The 19,596-nt window shown below is 40.2% G+C and overlaps 1 protein-coding gene across 1 annotated transcript in view; it reads right to left on the bottom strand.

The window, feature by feature from the left end:
• The window catches only part of MTPN (myotrophin), a 44,181-nt gene extending 27,348 nt beyond the window's left edge, over positions 1–16,833 (bottom strand). The window contains exon 1 of the mRNA XM_072872288.1: positions 16,454–16,833. Within this exon, the coding sequence (XP_072728389.1) occupies positions 16,454–16,525 (72 nt within the window). The 5' untranslated portion in view covers positions 16,526–16,833. The remainder of the gene's footprint in view (positions 1–16,453) is intronic.
• Positions 16,834–19,596: the final 2,763 nt, after the last annotated feature.

Raw genomic sequence — 19,596 nt, 5'->3', positions numbered from 1 at the left:
TCCTGAGACCTGACTAATAATCTAAAAATATAAGGACAGTTTAATTCTACAAACTTGTAAGTCTACTGACTCATGGAATCACAGACTATTTAAGGCTGAAAGGGAACTCTGGAGGTTATCTAGTCCAACATCTGCTTGAAGTAGGTCCAATCGGATCAGGCTGCTGAGGACATTTCCCAGCCCAGTTCCACACACCTCCAAGGATGGAGGATTCCACGAACTCTCTTCTTGGGGCATGATCATCCTCTCAGTGAAATACTTCTCTCTTATACCTAACTGGAATTTCTCACATTCCAACGGGAATTGTCGCCTCTTGCAGTTTCACTGTGCACCTCTAAGCAGACTTCTCTATATCCTGCTCTTGGTACAGAAAGACAAAAATAAAGTCTTCCCTTTATCTTCTCTCCTTCAGGGAAAAAAAACCAACCAACCAAACAAAAAAACAAACCACCACAATTCTAACAGCATCTCCTTGCATGTCCTCAGCAATCCTGATGGCCCCCAAACTCTTGACTCTGAACACGTTCCAGTATGTCAATGCCTTTCTTGTACTAGGAAGCCCAGAACTGGACACAGTATGCATATGCAGCCTCAGAACTGGTAAGAACAGAAAAATTTTATTTCCTGCTTGCTGTTTTCTTGCTAATAGAGCCCAGTATGCTGCTGGCCTTCAATAATGCAAGGCCACACTACAGACTCATCTGCAGCTTGATGTTCACCAGGACCCTGAAGTCCTTTTCTAAAAACCTCCTACCTAGCCAATTAGTCTCCCGCTTGTACAGGTGCATGGGTTTACTTCTTTCTATCCCATTGTCCTGACTGGTAAAGACATCCCATTGTCTAGGTCACCAATAAAAATATTAAACAATACTACCAATACCAACCCCTCATAGATGCCACTGGTAACCACTTAGAAGCGATGTTGCCAATCACAACCTTTCAAGTCCAACAGCCCAGCCAATTTTCCACCAACTTTACAGTCCACTTACCCAGTCCATGTACCACAAACTTCGACTTGGTCTCTCACTGTATCCTGACATTGTCAAATGGGTTCTAGGAGGAGGAGGATTTGCTCCATAGCCTTCCCAGAGACTGAGGATAAGCTGACCTACCTAGACTTCCCCAGATCTTCATTCTCACCATTCTCGAATATGAGTGTGATATTCGCTTTCTCAGATTCATCAGGAACATTCTTCCCTTTCTTCCTTTGCCTGCCTTTCATTATCAGTACACTAGCCCCTTCTACTGCCCTTGAGATTCCTTGCTAGTTACAACTTCAACTGAACTTCGGCTGTCATACCTCCACCCCTGCACACTTGTGCAATGTTTCTACATTCCTTCCAGTGGACTGTTTTGCTTTCACCTTCTGTGTAACTCTGTGTATAGGTTACAGATTCCTCAAAGTATGTGATCAGGGATGTAAGTTTTATGTCCAAATAACAGCCTTGAAGAACACTCTCTCAACTGAACATTTCTCCTGCTGTCATGAGTGAGTCCCAGAATGCAAAGAAAGGCCCCTGAAGAATCTTAACTTTCTTTACTTTAGACAGGCCGCAGTATCATTTCATCTATATTCAAATAACACCAATAAAAGGCAATCTGATCTTCCATCATAGAAACAAAATTTTATAGCTTGCCTCCCCTGAATTCTTCTTCCACCAATCAGTTGCTTAAACACAGAACTGGAGCCTCAAATACCCTGGTTTTCAATTAACTTTCTTTAAAGTGACTCAAGAAGAACTAAAATTTAATGCTATGAGTTCAAACACAAAAAAGCTCTCATTTTTTACTTTTGCCAGCACAAAAAACTAAGCTGAGGTTTACCACCAAAAAGTCAAGTGCTACTACCTCAGTTTTCTTACTGTCAAAATTTTCTCACTACTGAAACATTCCTTGGGCTTACGTGCAGAGAGCCCAGATTCCTCATATGACCTGATGGAGAGTTCTTTCATCCTCCTCAGACTGCCTCTGCAGCGGTTCCATATGTATTCCATTCTGTAACCCTAGTTCTCACCTTATGACTGCCAAAGAGCTGATTCACATGCTGCTAACCTTAACTCGAAGTTGGATTTGTAGGTGTCTTTTGTTCCAATATATGTATTTCTGTAAAATATGTTGAAGAAATCTGACAGCATTATAGAACACCAGTTCTTAACAGAGCTCACTATGTAAAAATATTCACCTGGTTTGCACTTTAGGCCTCCAGTTCAATGACCCCACAACATTCCAGTTTTTTTGAAGTGGTGGTGTAGTTCAACTGAGTTTGTCCCCACTATAGAACAGTCTCAGGGTCTAAAAAGCAGCATTGACTTTGAAGAAGTAGTTTTCACTCCTGCCAAGATATAAACTGATTTAGCCAACCAAAACCCATACTAGCACTTTCACAGGTCCTTGGAGATTACTGATAGAAACACACTTAAAATTAATTCAGTAAGTGAGGCCTAATGGCTTTTCGTAAAAAACTTTTCTAGTTTTCAAGTGTTAAAATTAACGCTACTCAAAACAAATTCAAGTAGCAGGGACAATAAATTAATCACTTCTTCCAAGCTGCTTATACAATTTTCTCTAGAAATTTTGTCATGGTAACTGAAATGGAGCACTAGCCTGAAGCAGTTTCTGCTGGGTAGAGCAGAAAGGTTAAATATCTGCATCCATTACTGAAACTGACTCAGTTTTAAATTGCTACAGTAGACATACCCTCACATCAGCTGTCTTAATACAAACCTGAAAGTAACTGAACCACTAGTCTAGTACTTCAGACAAGTAAACCATTTTTGTAAGCTTCTGGGTATTTCATCATAACCCTAGACTAACATGCCATTTTCACATTCCTGTCCATTTTTATTAATTAGAAACAAGAACAATTCAAATGTCCAGCTCGTAACACAAGTCAGTGCAGGGTATTATTTAAACTTTTGTACATTTTTTTTTCTGTAAGAGGAAAAAAAACTCTTGACATATGACACTTCAGGGATTGCAGAACTAAGAATTGGGCAGAGCAGATGAAAGATAAATTCCACATTTCCACTCAACCTGATACATTGAAAAACTACTCAAAAAATGCAGGAGGCCTAAGGAGAAGCAACAGTTTTCTATATATTCTGCTCAGCAAGATTATTGAGTCTCAAGTTTTCTTGTCTCTATCTTCTGATTCACAAGAAAAATGACCCTGTTGCCCCTGGTCAACATTCAACCTAAAAATCAAGAGTAGAACACGGTGAAGTAACTAATAACTCAAAGGTTGGGTTAAGTCCAAAGAGCAGAAAGGGAAGGACAAAGATTAGGTGTTGTAACTTGTGAATTGTTTATGATTTTGAAGCAGATTTCTTCAGTTAAAAACCAGCAGTAAGTTCCTGCCAAAGCTGAGAAATCAAGTCATTGTAACTGCAAGTAGGCAGTTTCCCATGGCAACTGCAAAAAATTTGTGTAGGATCCACATTTTCATTTAAATACTCTATATTTTAAAAAATTACTTACTTTCAGTCCACTAAATAAATTAACGTAACCCTATCTCATTCAGCTTGCCACAGAGAGACTACTGCTGCTGTTGCTCAGTGGTTCAGCAAATTCTGACCATTCCAGCAGTTTTCCAACTGCAGCCCAAGTGGACCACAGTTGTTTGTGGACAACTGAACAGAAGCACATTACCTAGATTTATTGTATGGGATAACTACTTTCCACTTAAGAGAATTTCAGAAGATCTAGAAGTTTTGGTTTTTGTTTAACAGCTGAGAGCAACTGCATTAGCTAAACCTTTCTACTGATTATTTTTGTGTTCATGGTAAGAGATATTTACTGACACCTTTTTGACACTGCTGGGTTTTTTATTCCCCACCTTCTAAATTTCATAACCTGGAGCAACAAGGAATTTTATCCCACCTGCCTTCCTTCTACCCTGTATGCTTTGGGGAATATTTGGGACAAGCTGTCTTTACACCTTCCTCTTATCGCATCTTACTGAAACAAACAGAAATAGCAAAAATATCCACAAGAAATCCTATAGATGATGAACAAAAAGCAAATCAAGTTAACAGATGTTGAGAAGGGAACTTCTTGAATACAGAAAGTTAAATCTCTGTGGAAGAGGCTGCAGACATCAGTAGCAAGTTTTCATTGCTGTTCTGGATCCATATCTAGTCTTTGCTATTAGTTTTGCTTGCCACATCCATCTGAGCTTCAGTATTTAAAAAGCTGAAAAAAGGCTACTCAATTTCAGCATAACATTCCCCACTAAAAGACCCTCACCGATTCATCACGAAGAGGTATCTGTTGTGATGACAGCGTGAGTCTTTCCAGTTGACATTTTGCAGCAAGTTCTACAAGCAGAGCAGACAGATGTAGATGTCCATGTGTGTTTAAAATGGGTATCTACTTTGCAATTCTCTACTTCGATAGAAGCCTCAACTACTAATGATAACACCAATACTTGGTCTACACAAATTAAGAAAATTAATTATGAACCTGATGCTGGATTTTGCCTGTCTTGATATGGTATTTAAAGTACTTTAAATATAGGAGTGCTTATAAAAGCTTTTCATTTTGGCTTAAGCCAACAAAAAGGTATTTAACAAGCATACTTTTTGGGTTTTGTTAGTGGTAAACAAGTATCTAGCTTATCCACCATAATCAAATGCAATCTAAAGTCCTTTGTCTCAGTCAAAAGAATACGATTCCAGAAACAACTGCTAAATAAACTGAACTACTGAGCCATCTGTGCTTCAGTTGTTGTATCAGCATTTTTAAGAGACAAACCTGATACACGAGTTGTTCCGTAGAACAGTGACAAACCTATGTTCCCTACCTACAGCTTCTAGAAACTTGTGCTACAATCCCAGCTTCAGAGATGTGTCAAATATGCACATTATTGAAAACAGTTGTTCTCCCCCCCAAAACCTTAGTCTGCCCCTAAGACTTGAGTGAGAAATAGTGGAATCCACTCACTATTTGCATTAGCAAGTGATGAAACAGGAATGAAGGGACCAGTTTTGCAGCTTCTCTTAGCTCTTATGAATTCCTATTTAAAAGTTTTGCCCAAAAGCACTCGCCTTAGGCAACAGCTCAGAGTAATGGCAGCAACTAGTTCTGACAGAATAAGCTGTGGCAGACAAAGGTATTATTACTTCTAACAGGAGACTCTGTCCAGAGTACTACTTTAATTGATGAATGTTAGTGTGCTAAATATTCTAGATCATGAACTGAAACAGCTGATGATCAGACACACTTTCTAAGGTACCTCTGCTTAGAAGAATAGTTAGAATTTGGAGTTAAAGTTAAAATGTTTTAGTTATAGCACCAGGGCTTGTCTATCAGACACTGCACAGGGGGCACAACTAAAAATAAAACCATTTAACCACTAATTCTTAAGGAATCACAGCCAGATCTAATGACTGTATACCTTAACTTGACATAAAAGTAATGTTCACTCTAAAGAGATGTGTTAAGTACTGTATCCATTGAACACAGCGCAGTGTCCATTTTCATAGGGAACACTGAGATGGTGTAAAAGGTTTTTTCCTCCGGAAATGATTGGCCAGACTCCATATTTTAACACTGCTGCATTTTGATCTGGTTTGGACAATACCCACTTTAAGGGTATACTAAGCAGAAAATATTCCAGCCCACATGGGTGCCAGATGATTGCTAAACAGCAAACATCAACCATACTTCAACCAGAAATCAGATGAGGTCTCAGTAATTCAGTACTATACCATCAGCAGACTGACAACAGATGACACTATCAAAACAGAAAAATCTACAAAACATCTGTTCGTGTGGTTTCACACAAACTCAAGCTTAATAGGTCAGATCATCTAGTCATGGAATTCTGAAAGCAAGTTTAGACAGACAAAAATACACTGTACCATGCTTCACTTCCTTGGTGCCACTAAGTTCGTATTAGAGTAAAATATTAAGTTCAAGGATAAAGCAATCCAAAGGTTTAATAATAGGATTCAGGCTATTTCCATCATTAGATCATTGCTGCAAAAGTTAACCAGCTGAGCAAAGAATAAAAGCCATTACTACCCAATCTGCACTTAGTTGCTAGCTCTGAATTAAAGCATTTTCAGTTACTGTAAGAGACCCAACATCAACATCTGTACTAAAATCCTCAGTACACATTGTCCAAAGAATGCACAGGAAGTGACTGTTTTCATTCTAGGAGCACATTAGGCACCAGCTATCGGGTTTCAGTTTCAACAGATGCCAGCTTGATATTTTGACTTCTGTGCATGATCTAAAAACTAACAATAATAAAAAACCCCACACAATAATAAATGAGTTCTCAGAGTTAAGGTTGTACTCCATCAAGAAGATATAAGAGGATAAACAGGAAGATGAGTATATCTTCCAAAAATTACTGCTACAGTTTAAAAAAAATACTGAATTTAAATGTTATAATTGGGGCTTACCATCATAAGCATGACTTACTTCTCTAGAATCTGAACAAAAGATATATCCAAGGCAAGATCAAGTGTTCTGTCAAACCCAAAGCAATGAAGCTTAGCTTCTAAATAAGTTTTCATATAAGATTAACAGGCATTATTTTTCTGTGCACATTGAGTTTACATTTTCTTCATACAGCAATGCATAAAGAAATATTAAATATCAAAAGCAGTATGAGTTCTAGAAGGTTGTGCCTTAACACAGATTTTTGTTGACATGCTGAAGCAGCTGTTGATTGGAATCATGCAAAAACAAAACACAGAAGTAAAAAACTTGATCAGAAAAGCTATTTTTAAATCAATAAAACAAATGCTGCCTTCTAAGCAGTATATACTTAAAAAAACATATGCATTAACATCCACAGAATGGCTCTGTAAACCAATTATATACACTTGGAGTATTCAGCTTCACTGTAATACTTCCATTGAAACTTACCAAAATTGATATTGCACTTTTATAATTGAAATAATCCATCTACAAAAGTTAAGCTATTTTTTCCAGATTTCACCAGGAATTACTGTTAAAAATGCTTTGGTAAGTGCAGTCTACTAATTTGTCACAAGAACTGAAGACTATTTCGTGTTATACTCTAATTAAAGGAAAGTACTTTAAAATCAAGTGTATTTACTGTTGAGTTACTATCTCCAAGATAAATTTAAGTAACAGATAATTAATGCTCTATTACAGGCCAAATTCAAGTTTTTTAAACCATGCTAAATATCCATCCCTTTAGCCAAGGAAGAGTTAATACTATTATTGAAGTTATTGAGAAGTTAGCAATCCAAGAAATAAAGTTTCTCTCAAATGCCTCACTTGAATACAAAAGATTCTGTGGAATTTATTATACAGGGCATACACAGAAATGCAGACCTCACAGAGACTCTCCTGACCCGTCTTTTTTATATAAGGACTTGAAACCTCTTCCTCCCAATTGCATTACCTGAATCAAGTACTGGAAGTGGTTTTGAACAAATATAAAAATCCTTTTTAAACATTTATTCCCTCGGTATTTGCATTCATAGCATCATTAACAAATCAGTTTAGAAGAGATATGCTGATGGTAACTGTTCTATGGACAGCTCTCTATCTTTTGTCTCCAATGGCCTTCCAGCTCATCTTTCCTCCTTGAAGCTAATCACTAATTTATAGGCCACAATTGTGTTAAAAAGCAAGTTCATAAATTACTGCAGTTTGGGGCAAGAAAGTATCAGTCTTTCAATTATCAAGAATTGATCATAGCTCATAAAAACTTTGAGCACACAATTCAATTTTATAAACTGACTCCATAATTACATACAATTTAGAATATTCTTTGAACTGGAAGTATGACAGGCAAATCTCCCGAATACCTTTCTAGTGATGTTTTGGTCTGTTCAGCTTATTAGCCACTGCACGCAATTACTCTATTTGATTTTCAAAGTGTAGCTGAAGGCTAAGTAAAATGATTTCACCATTTCCCTTTTGGCCTGTAACCGGTGAGGAAGGCAGCAATGTATATAAGCAAAGACAAAATCTAGACCATACTCTAATTTTTGTTGCAGTAAGAAAGTTACAAAAATTCTTTCTTTGGAGAAATGCAATAACCTTTGGCATATTATGTATCTGTACTGAACTACAGAATTACACTGCATACAAAAGACTAATAAGGACTGTAAAAACGGGCAAAGTGCTAAAAAGCACCAAACCTCAAGTCCCCCAAGCTACTTCAAAGCCATATGCATATGCACTGTGAGTTTACAAGACCATATTTCTCTTGCCGTTCCTACTCTCCCTCATGAGGTTTTCAACTGCTTTCAGGACAACGTCAAGTTATTTGCTGTCCTTTTCTTTATTAAAAAAACAAACCACAACACACCAAAAAAACCAAAACCCACAAGTACATTCCAGTCAAACTGAGAATTAAGACAGGAACTGTAGCGTGTTCAATAGGACTTATTAATACTGATTGCTTTCCAAGTCAGAGCACTGCAGATCTTCACTGCGTGAGAGAGCAAGACAGATACTAGTCCCTTAAACATTTAACGGAAACTATTGTTTCCCTCCCCATCTCTGGCATATGATTGCAGAATTTGCCATTGGTAGTTGCGATCAACATAGGCTTTAGCATCAACTTGCAGTAAAAAGAGCCAATAGCATATCCAGTGTCCAATAAAGATTTCAAAGTCTTTTTAATATGAGCTGTGCTAATTTGTACCTACCCCTCCTCATAACGAGCTAAAGCAGAAAAACATCTAATTGTTCAAAACTGCTGAAACTGCAACTTGTAAGAAAAACAACTGTTGTATAACTGACTGGTCAGTTATTGGCACTTATTAATTCCAGCTAATGCTTTTGTCCTAGTAATAGGAGATCTGTCTACACAAATGACAACTGCCCCTTTCCACAGAATTGTATTGGCTGGTAAATACACCATTCAAGGTGGAGATTGTGCTGTAGGGGGGGGAAGAAAAATTATGAATAACTTAATACAAACCTTCAACTTCAGAAGTGTGCAAATTAGGTACAAAGAAGTAATTCTGTTCACACTTTTGTCTGGATGCATATTCAGAAGTTCAAACAAGCATAAACACAAAGCCATAAAAAAGCCTGCTAAGAACACTCAACTGGGGATGCATATAAAAAAATGAATGTGACTTAAGCAATACAATTCTATACATCCCCTGGCTTTCTGTATCTTTCCTAAATTTTCTCTTCTGACCTTTCATTCACACCTTTAAAGTGCCTTTCAGTCTCATAAAAATTCTTGGACTTGAGAATCCTGTGTTTCTGAGTCCACTATGTTCTGCTTAAACTTGGGTAGAATATTTGACCTTCAAGTCCTGATAAGCATATGCTCCTTCAGAATAAGCATACAGAAGTTGTTTGGTCTATTGTGACCTGTCCAGGGGATTCCTTATTTATGCATTTTGACACTGCTGCAAGATCCATTCATTATTTTTACTTATGTGGCCTTCATGACTCACCAATTCCATGGAACCCAATTCAACATCCAATGCATAACCTTCACAACTAACACAACGTTCCACATATTATTCCAAATGGAGACACAACACAAACGACTGCAGAACTGTTCTCTTGGACTTTTAGAAAGCTTAGCTCATCTTCCATATGCCCTCCTGCTGAAATCAAAATTAACTAATTGAATTGGAAGACATGAGCTAGGCTTGAAAAACAAGGATTTAGTAAAGATAAAACCAATACAAGAGGGAAGACTGAGGTTAGAATAAGGCAGGTGGGAAGAAAAGGAGCAGTACTAGAAGTAAATATTTTCCTCACACCACTGAACTCTCTGCTTGTTATTCATAACCTTTTCCTAGCTTTGTACTGTCATACTTAGTAACGCATATGCTAAAGACCACAAACTTGGACAAAACAGGATATAGTCACAGCAGAGATAAAATTCTCTTTCGGGTCAGGGAATGGAGTACATTAGTAAAGCTTTCAGTAACAAAAATTTAAATTCAATGGCTTATTAAAATCTGATTTTGATGACTCTCTCTCTACTTTTTGCAGCAAACACCAATTAGACACAGGACAAGTCAGCATAAATAGAACAGCCCAAACAGAAACAAATAAGGAAGTACTTAATTTTTTTATTTAAGCATAAAAAAGTTAAACATGTGTATGTGACACAATCTCTTAAAGCCACCAAGAGTTTCAGAGCACAGAAGCCAACTGAATGAACAAAATGATCATAAGCCTGACATCAACATCTCAGAAAGATACTACATTTAGCAGTTCCAGATTAGTGATCAGTCTTATCATGAACTCCTGTCCTGGTTTCAGCTGAGATAGAGTTAATTTTCTTTATAGTGGCTGGTATGGGGCTATGTTTTGGACTTGTGCTGAAAACAGTGTTGATAATACAGAGATGTTTTAGTTGTTGCTGCACCAGTCAAGGACTTTTCAGCTTCCCGTGCTCTGCCAGGTGCGCAAGAAGCTGGGAGGGGACACAGCCAAGAGAGTTGATCCAAACTGACCAAAGGGCTATTCCATACCACATGACGTCATGCTCAGTATATAAAGCTGGGGAAGAAGGAAGGGGGGACATTCGGAGTGATGGTGTTTGTCTTCCAAAGTAACTGTTACATGTGACGGAGCCCTGCTTTCCTGGAGATGGCTGAATACCTGCCTGCCCATGGGAAGTGGTGAATGAATTCCTTGCTTTGCTTGCGTGCACAGCTTTTGCTTTACCTATTAAACTGTCTTTATCTCAACCCTCGAATTTTCTTACTTTTGCTCTTCCAATTCTCTCCCCCCGTCCCACCGGGGGGGAGCGAGCGGCTGCATGGTGCTTAGTTGCTGGCTGGGGCTAAACCACGACAACTCCACTTACATTTCAGATGAAAATGGCTTCAGAATCAGTTATATCTGTACCTTCACAAAAAGGACAGATTTGAAAATTCTGGGATGTTCATTCAGTCAGCGCATCATACATTCCACCACAATACCAGGTTTACAGGCAAGTTTGTTACTCCATGCTGTTCCTATAAACTACTTAAAGAACTGATGCACAAACTATTAATATTTGTGAGCAATTCTTCACCACGTGTCCTCAGACTCTTTCAGATCAGACTGGGGAAATGAATTAGCCATCTGAAAAGGTGTTTTTCATCAAACTCATACATCTCATCATACCCACTACTAAAAAGTAGCAGCCATGCTGTGTTCTTCTGAAAGTTTTTCTAGTACATTCATGGCATTTTAGTTAAAAGTAACTCTACCATGAATATGGAACCTGCTAACAGCAGGTTACAGTAGCAAGCAACTGTGTTGTTTCAGAAAAGAAAGGTTTAGGTCATCATGTTCAAATATACAAAGTGTAAATTGAACGACAAGTTTAAGTAGAACTAAGCAGTAAAACAAAACTGTATCTTTAGCACTCACACTTCAGCACACTCTACAGTAATCAAGAGGAAAATAACAGAAGGCCCAGAATACTCCAGATAAAGAAAAACCCACATAGTACAAGTATTGGCATAACACTGAAGAGTTACAATACAGAGATATCCAAGAGGCTCCACAGGGGATAAACTCAGTCCAGCAGCTCCCAGGTCAGTGCTAGCCCTGGTATGTTCCTGGACAAACTACTGAGGTATACTTACACTGCACTGTAATCCAGCAAGGCTTTCAGGGTCCCTGTCACTTAAGAGCAAGAAAACTGTTTCCAAACCAGAAGCAATCCAGATATCAACGTAGCCACAATAATGAAGTGCACTTCAGCATTCAACTTAGTGAGACAAGGTGAATTTCAATGTATCCATGGTATAGTTAATCTGTAACTCAAGTAATCCACCCATATATAATGACCATTTAAGTGTTTGTTTTCATTTAGTTTGCTCCTGAAGGAGTAGAAGTAATTTCAATGGACACTCAAAAGGATAAAGGTTACCCCTCAGAAGTTAAGAGCTATTTATTTCTCCATTCTAATCATTCTTCTCGCAGACTTATATAAGTCTCTTCTCTTTTTCACAACACTTAGACCTTAACTATAGCCCTGACTGCTACCTCTTTTTCAAAAAGCTATTTCTAAAAAATGTTTTTTAGTCTCTCCAGTTAGTTTTGCAGTAGTCAAGTTTTCCACATTTCTCAAGACATATATTCAAACATCACTGTACCCCAAAGAACTGCAAGACTGCTTGTAGTATCACAATTTTGTGAAGGATGCATAGGTAGTTACTGTTTTCTAGCTGAGTTATTGAAGGTCCTCTATGGATTTGGTTTTGTTTGTTTTGGTTGTTTGGTTTGTTATTTAAAAAACAAGACTCCACACCAGAAATGCCTGCTAGGCAAGCATAGCATGTACAAACTTTCTAAAAACATTCATTTCACAGCCTACCATCACTTTAACCTCCCAGTCCTCTCAGCAGTAAAAATCTGGTACTTCCAGTTTGGTTGACTGTCCTATCTTTTCATAGTATTAGGTTAGTTGATTTACCAAACATAACTGTAAGCAGCGGTAAGTTTAGGAAGCAACGATGTAGGGGATTACAGCAGCCCATGAAGTGAGGAATTCTCAGTTAAGCTATGGGAGATTAAATTACTTTAGAACAAACATTTATTGTAACCTCTTTCTTACAAATCCAAGTTTATCTTGCCAAAAACCTTTTGCCTAGTGACTGAAGAGGAATTATACTTAGCCTGAGAAATCTACTGCTGATTGGAAACACTACATGTACATGTTGATAGAGAAGTCTTTAGGCAATTGTACAGCTTATCTCATTCCACTGGAGAAGGAGGATAAAGAAAAAGAAAAAGAGCAAACACCATTCACATTAAGAAGTTCTGCAGGCTTAATATACCCTGCTCTTCTTCTAACTAGCACTTTTTAACCCCCTGTTCCCTCCCTTGAGGGAAGCAAATTTCTCTAATCTGCGTGGGTCCTCCTCACCCATTTAGCTGCACATTTGATTCATCTGTTCCCATGAAAGCTTCTGCTTTCTTGGGGAATTTTAAAAATTTGAGTGGATGTACGTAGGAAGAGTGCAGAATTCCTTCAATCCCTGCGAAGACGCCTCTGAAGCCAACATATGCTGGCTATATTCAAAAGGAAGACATCAAAGAAGCAAACAGTAAAAACTACTTTTTAATCTAGTCATCATAAAAATAGATGACACCACACTTAACTGCTAGCATAACACACTAACTACAGTATTTCAGTAGAAATTAACATTTACCATAAAGAAAAAGTTAACACGATTACAGGTCGAGAAATGTAAAGACTAATAAGATGTTTCTGACAAAAAAGAAAAGTCTTACAGGACTATTCAAACTATACAAATAATATTTCACATTTTTATCAAGTAGAAGCCAACAATGTCTTCCAAAGGCAGCACTAAGATCTCTTTTGCTAAGCAACAAAGCAGTATCTTTTGGCATTTGTCTGTTTCACTGCCACCTCTCAGAACAACTGTTTCTGTGAAAGATTCTTTCTGAAGAAAGTATCTTTAGGAGAATGCAAGATCTCTTTACACAGAAATACATAAAATGCAAATGGAATCTCTTCCTCCTGCCTCTGTATCCCTTCTTTGTCCAAGAACTGTTGAAGTGGCAGAAACTTTCTCTACTTGAAGAAGATAAACCATGTCATTGAAAAGAAAGGTTTTCACATTATATTTTAAGTTTCACCTGCTGTTTGAATCAAAGTCTGAGCACCATCAAGCTACCTTCCTCTTGGTACCTACTAACCAAATCTGAGATAAAAAAAAAGAGATACTAATGGCTCCAAAGACAGCACCCTCCACAGCTTATTACACACAAGTGGAAAAAAGCCATGACTGATTATCAAAGTTCAACTCTTATAGCCTCACTGATGACATCCATTTATACTATAATATTTAAAGTGCCCAGGGTCATCTAGTTAGCATTTCAAGCCCTGCCATTCAGATATGAAACAAAAATCAGAGGTCAAACCCTTTATGTTGTAATTGGCAGCAAAACTGCAAGACTATAGTTAAAAGCTGTATTGTTTCCACCAACTAATGAAGAAACAAGACTAGAACAAGAAACAAAACAAATGAGAAGTTGGATATCAAAAGTTTGAGGAAGACAGACAAGAAAGAATTTTATGAAGATGCAGACTGTAAGATATATAAGACTGCCTCCCACATTACAGGGAGAGGAAATTTCTACTACTGCAAAGTTTATATAAGTAAAATTCCTGAACATTAAATCATACTTAGAACAAGAAAGCATCCGGGAGCAGAAATCATATAACTGATAAGGAAGACAGCCAAAAGAGAAAATGCAGCATGGAAAAAGATACTTTTCTGAGAACTGTAACTATCAAAGCATTATTTGCCCTCACATATTTCACTAATCTAGGAACCAAGAATGTGAAGTTCCAGCTGAGGCTTCTCCTACAGTCAGAGAATTTATAGAGTTCTCTTGCCCTTCCTCAATGCACATTTCCTGTTGTGCAGTAAAACATAAGCTCATTCTTGTAGTCTTTTATTCCCTGAAGGTACCTCGCTCTACTTCACTTAGTTTCACAAAACCTACCAGTATCTACCCCTGTATCTAACTACCAGTATCTGTACCCCTGTAAAACTTACCAAAAAATAGCCTAAAAATTAACAAACCATTAGGAAGGAAGAGGGTCGGTCAAAACTTGCTCATATAAGTTTTGTTTCCACGGGAAACCAGGCTAAGAGTTTACTAGCCCACAACCTGCCAAGAAAACATAATGGACTGAAAAGAAAACATTAGACTTCTTGTGTAACTGGCAAGTAGGATGCTTAACAGCTGATGATAGAAAGCATATTTGTAAGTGGGGGAAAAGAATAAACAAGATTAGGTCACAAATAAGTAGAAAATTCCCATAGTTTATTCACCTTCTACATTAGAAGCAGTTCTAAAATGTAAGATTGTTCAAAGATTGTAGGCTTCTTTTACTGTAATCATCTAACCACAGACAGTATCTCTCTTTTAAGGATTTCTACCTCAGTGCAGTTAAATGATGCCCTTCAGCCTCTTTACTATAGCATCATCCAGGCTGGCTCAAGCCTCTTTCAGCAGCAGATGGAACTAAGTATTTGACTTTGCGCTGAAGCGGATGAAGAGTGATCACATAAATCCATTTGCTACATGAGTTGCAGTGCCAGGCAGGAAGAATGGGAATATTAAAAAAAGCTTTGTAATTAGTACTGCAGTGGTCTTGTAGATATAAACTGACTCAAGATGATTACTGCCAAAGTTTTTGCCTCAGCAATAGATACACAAGGATCCATTAATCACTAGTGTGCAGTGAGTTCTCTAGATATATATGGAATTCCTGTAAAAGCTGTAGCAAGAATCCAGATCTGCTGCTGAAACACTCTGGAGGCTCCCAAAGCTGAGAAGAAATAAGACACATCAACATAGTATCCAACTTTATTACATAGACATAGATACACGACCATTAACAAACACCTGAAGTGGGATAATTATATTATTCCCAGTTATTTCCTCTAGTACTTTACAGACAGAGCAGAGCATGTGAGCGCACAGCCACTTTGACACAAAGTCCAGTAGCTTAGCTGAAACTGTCAGAGAAGACTATTCAAGCTAAGCTGTTGGACTTTGTACTAAAGCAGCTGGAAGTACTTGCACACATTTCTTTTTGCCAAGAGCACGACAAGTTTGGGTAACTTTCAACCAAAGTTGACAACTAGAGTAGGAAGAACTTAAGGCATCACAGCAAGGTATGTCAGCATGTGTCAAGCTTCCAAAGACAATCACTAACTTGTTCAGACATCTAAGTAATTATAGCTAAATTACATGTAAACCTCTGCTCTGATGTAACAGTTTCTAGACAATACTCCTGAACCCTAAGGATTCACCGAAGCAGAATCTTGTCCTTATGTACATGCACTTTTCCCACAAACCTCACTGACAGCTGAAGGCAAATGAGGACAGAATCCAGCCTCCAAATACTACAATGTACCTGAAGACTTTGCACCCATTACGCAGGCATCTACTGTTCCTGTAGCACTCGCCCTAACTAGATATCAAAACACTTCACAGAAGGCTAATGAATTAAGCCTCAACATACCCGGTAGCTTAGCATCACCCTATTAAGGATGAGCCCTGAGGCACAGGGAGGAAGGATAACCAAACTGAGGCCACGCATATGCATATACACATAAGATCAGCGAGGCAGGACTAGGATATTGGCTGTCAATCCAGAAAGTTTCACGTATTGACATATAATAACCTCAGCTGCATGCACGAGGGTCGACTGGGGGACAGGAGGGGAGCAGGGCGGCGGGTGAGAAAAGGAGGACGCACAGGAACCGAGAGGGCCGCGAGGAGGGGGAGGGGAAGGGAAGCGCGCCCTACCGCCTGGACCCTCACCACCGCGGGAAGTTCCCAAAGAGTCTGTCCCCAGGCAGGTCGCGGTTACTGCCACCTCCCCAGCCCCACCCGGCCGACCCCCGAACAGAGGGCCCTGAGGGCTCCGACCACATCCCTCCCTCCTCAGCCCACAGCGCCGCCTCGCCCACCCCAGGCCGCTGCCGCCAACTCCTACCTTGGCCACATAGTCCTTCACCTCATCCAAGTCTCCATTTTTGAGGGCCCACATGAATTCCTTGTCAGACATCGCGGCCGCCTAGCAGAGACGCGGGCGGGCGAGGCGGCGAGGGGCCGGCAGCACCTCCACGGAGCGAGGGCGGCGGCGCGGAGGGCAGGAGCCCCTCCTCCGGCTGGCGGCCGCTCGCTCGCTCGTTCGTTCGCTGCCGGGCGGGCGGGCGGACGGTTGGGCGGGGCGGGGCCGCAGGCCGGCGGCAGTTAGGGCGGTTGGGGCTCTGCGCCGCGGAGCGAGGCCGGGCACGCGGGCAGAGGGAAGCACGGGAGAAGCCGCCTGACTGAAGGGAAAAGCGGTTTACTTGCGCGCGGCGCTTCCGCTTCCGGTTTCCATTCAGCTCCCCTCCCCCGCCCCCCGCGGTCCCCTGCCCACCCCACCGAAACACCCACGCGGGCAAGGGGGGGCGAGGGGCGCATGCGCAGTGCGCAGACTACCGCCGAACCCACTTTGCGCATGCGCCTATCGTAAGCGTCCCTCTGTTCCCGGAGATACCGCGGGAGGAGGGGGAAAGCGGAGCGGCGCATGCGCTCTAAGTTCCCGCGGCCTCGCCCCGCCGGCGGCCCCGCCCCCCGGTTGCCCGGCGGTTGCCATGGTGCAGCGGCCTGCGCCGGGACCTGCCAGCCGTCTGGCCAGCTCGCCGGCGGGGCTGCTGAGCCTGCCGCGGGCTGGGAGGTGAGCCCTGTGAAACTCAGCCCTGGGCAACCCTACACTTACCTCACCCTGTGGCCGGGACCCTGCGGAGGGCGTTGCGTCTCTGCCCGGGACGCTGCGGCATGCCGGGAGCGCAGCAGGCCGCGCTGGGCTCCGGGGGGGCGGCGGGCCGGTGGCTCCTGCCTCCAAACCGGCTGAGGAATTGAGTGTTTAAGTATCTGTTCCCACTGAGGAACTAAGTGTCTACATAGCTGTTCTGCAAAACCCGAGGCACTAAACATGCTGTGAATAATTATCATAATGCTTCCAAAACATGAGCGGGGAGACATAAAAGGAAGTATGTGGTAATTAATTAATATGTTGGCACTTGGTGGTTACATCTGTTTTTTGAAACCACATTTTGCGTACGGAACATGCAGCCTGTTGGGTGAATCATGCTTGACTGCTAACAGGCAGCCGCTCTTCCTAACCCCCTCTGGCAAGCACCATCCTGAACACCCTTGGAGCTAGAGCTGCTCTGCTGTCACTGTACCCAGTCTAGCAACAGTATGAAAAGGTACAGATACTGTTTAAGGGCAGCAATGCTCTTATTAATGAGAAGGAGGGGGCACTCCACCATACGGCCGAAGAAAATTTGTAAGGGGGGGGGAGTAGCAAGGAGGTGGTGCTGTACGGCTCGTGATTTTTCCGTGTTTTCTTTGTATTTCTGAACCACAGAAATGTTACATATGTAGGGCTTTGCAGATTCTTGTCAGGGATTAAATGTGTTCAATTGAAATAGCTAGAATGTTACTTGCAAGGAAATAAAAATCTATAAACTTTCAAGTTGGATTAATTTAACTTATAAACTGACAAGTTTGGAACACATGGCTTTGTCCTTGTTCCTTTTCCTAATGTCATTAAAGAAAAAGAAAACAAAAAACTGTGAAAGACAAATTGTCAAGCGCCCTTGCATTGTTTTGTAAATGCTCCCAGTACATGCATAAATACGAATTTTTCAGTGCTTAATTTTGCAGTCTGCAGAAATGGTAAGCAAGTTTGCATTTTTTTAATATGCTAAACCCAATTTCTTCCTTTTTTAGGAATCCTGAGTTAATAAGTCTGGTGAAAACATATTTAAAATTCTGGATGCTTACTTAGATATTTGAATATGCATCAAGGAGCCAAGTTGTCACCACATTTTTTAAAACGTTGCTGAACACTTCTGTTGTCATATTTGTACTCACTAGCCTGTGAATCTGATCTTTCAATTTTACCAACAATTTGCCTATGTTATCCTTACTGCTATCTCATCACTGAAGCAGAAAAATTTTCACACTTTCCTCTTTCTCTACAAGTTCTGTTACCTAAAGCACATGGTTTAGTTGGACATTTCTCCCCTTCTACCTGATACATGCCTTTTCTAGAGGTACACTCATTGGTTAGCTTCAGGCCTAAATTCTAAACGGCTTTTGTCTACTTAGTGACTAATACTGGATCTCTCAGGCACTCATCCAGAAATAAAACCCCATACCTGATACCATTTTCTAACTCTGGGATGCTGTCAGATATGCCTTAAAAGCTGCATGAGCTGCCTTAGCCCTCTTTCTTTTACTTTTTTCGAGTTTAATTCCAACTCCTGGAAGCCTATGTGCATGTAAGAACTTTGGTTCTTAGACATATTAATCAGGAAAAAAAGTGAAAGAAATGCAGTGAATATGCATTTAGCAAAGGAATTTCTTAGAATTTTTTCTCTTGAAAGCACTATAAAGTTACAGTTATTTGCAAAGAAATGCAGTACTAAACATAGAAAGTCTGTGAGACCTGGGTTTGATTATAATCCTTAAACTAGGAACCGCTTTTACGCATCTCTCTACTTATCTTGTCTGTCTTGTAAGCGGTAGTGGAATCACATTCTGTTTGTGCAAAGGATGTCTTCTTTGTACTGTCTTGAACCGTACTAGCCAAAGCTCTAGGCCAGCTGCAAGTCCACTGGTCGGAGAATTAGTTCATTGTTGAGAGAGAGTCATAACTGTTAGCCGTAGAATTTACGTTAGCTTCTCAGATATAAGCATTTACTTGATGACATTCCCTACGTCAAAATAGTATTTTAGTCTCATCAGCAGAAGTTTCAACACAACATGCAAGTCATGCTCCAGAAGAGTTATAGTGTAAAGGACACCCCTAAACAAAGTGCCATTTGTATTTTGATAGAGATATAAGCCAAATGTATTACAAGCAAGAACAAACATTATCCTCATCAGCATAGCATATCTTTGTATGTTCTCTATGAATCTGTACTTCATTTTCTGATTAAAAGCTGGTTATTTCTATTCTGCATCCTCCAGAAAATTTGAGAAGCACGAGATGCATTGAATGGCTGGAGGAGACAGGAAGTGATAATGAGTTAAGGTGTAGGAAGACTGCCAGATCAAGGAACTGTGCCTTCTCTAGCC

This window comes from Ciconia boyciana, chromosome 1 (genome assembly GCF_034638445.1).
Source record: "Ciconia boyciana chromosome 1, ASM3463844v1, whole genome shotgun sequence".
Taxonomy (NCBI): Eukaryota; Metazoa; Chordata; class Aves; order Ciconiiformes; family Ciconiidae; genus Ciconia; species Ciconia boyciana.
This window is presented reverse-complemented; position numbering and strand designations above follow the sequence as displayed.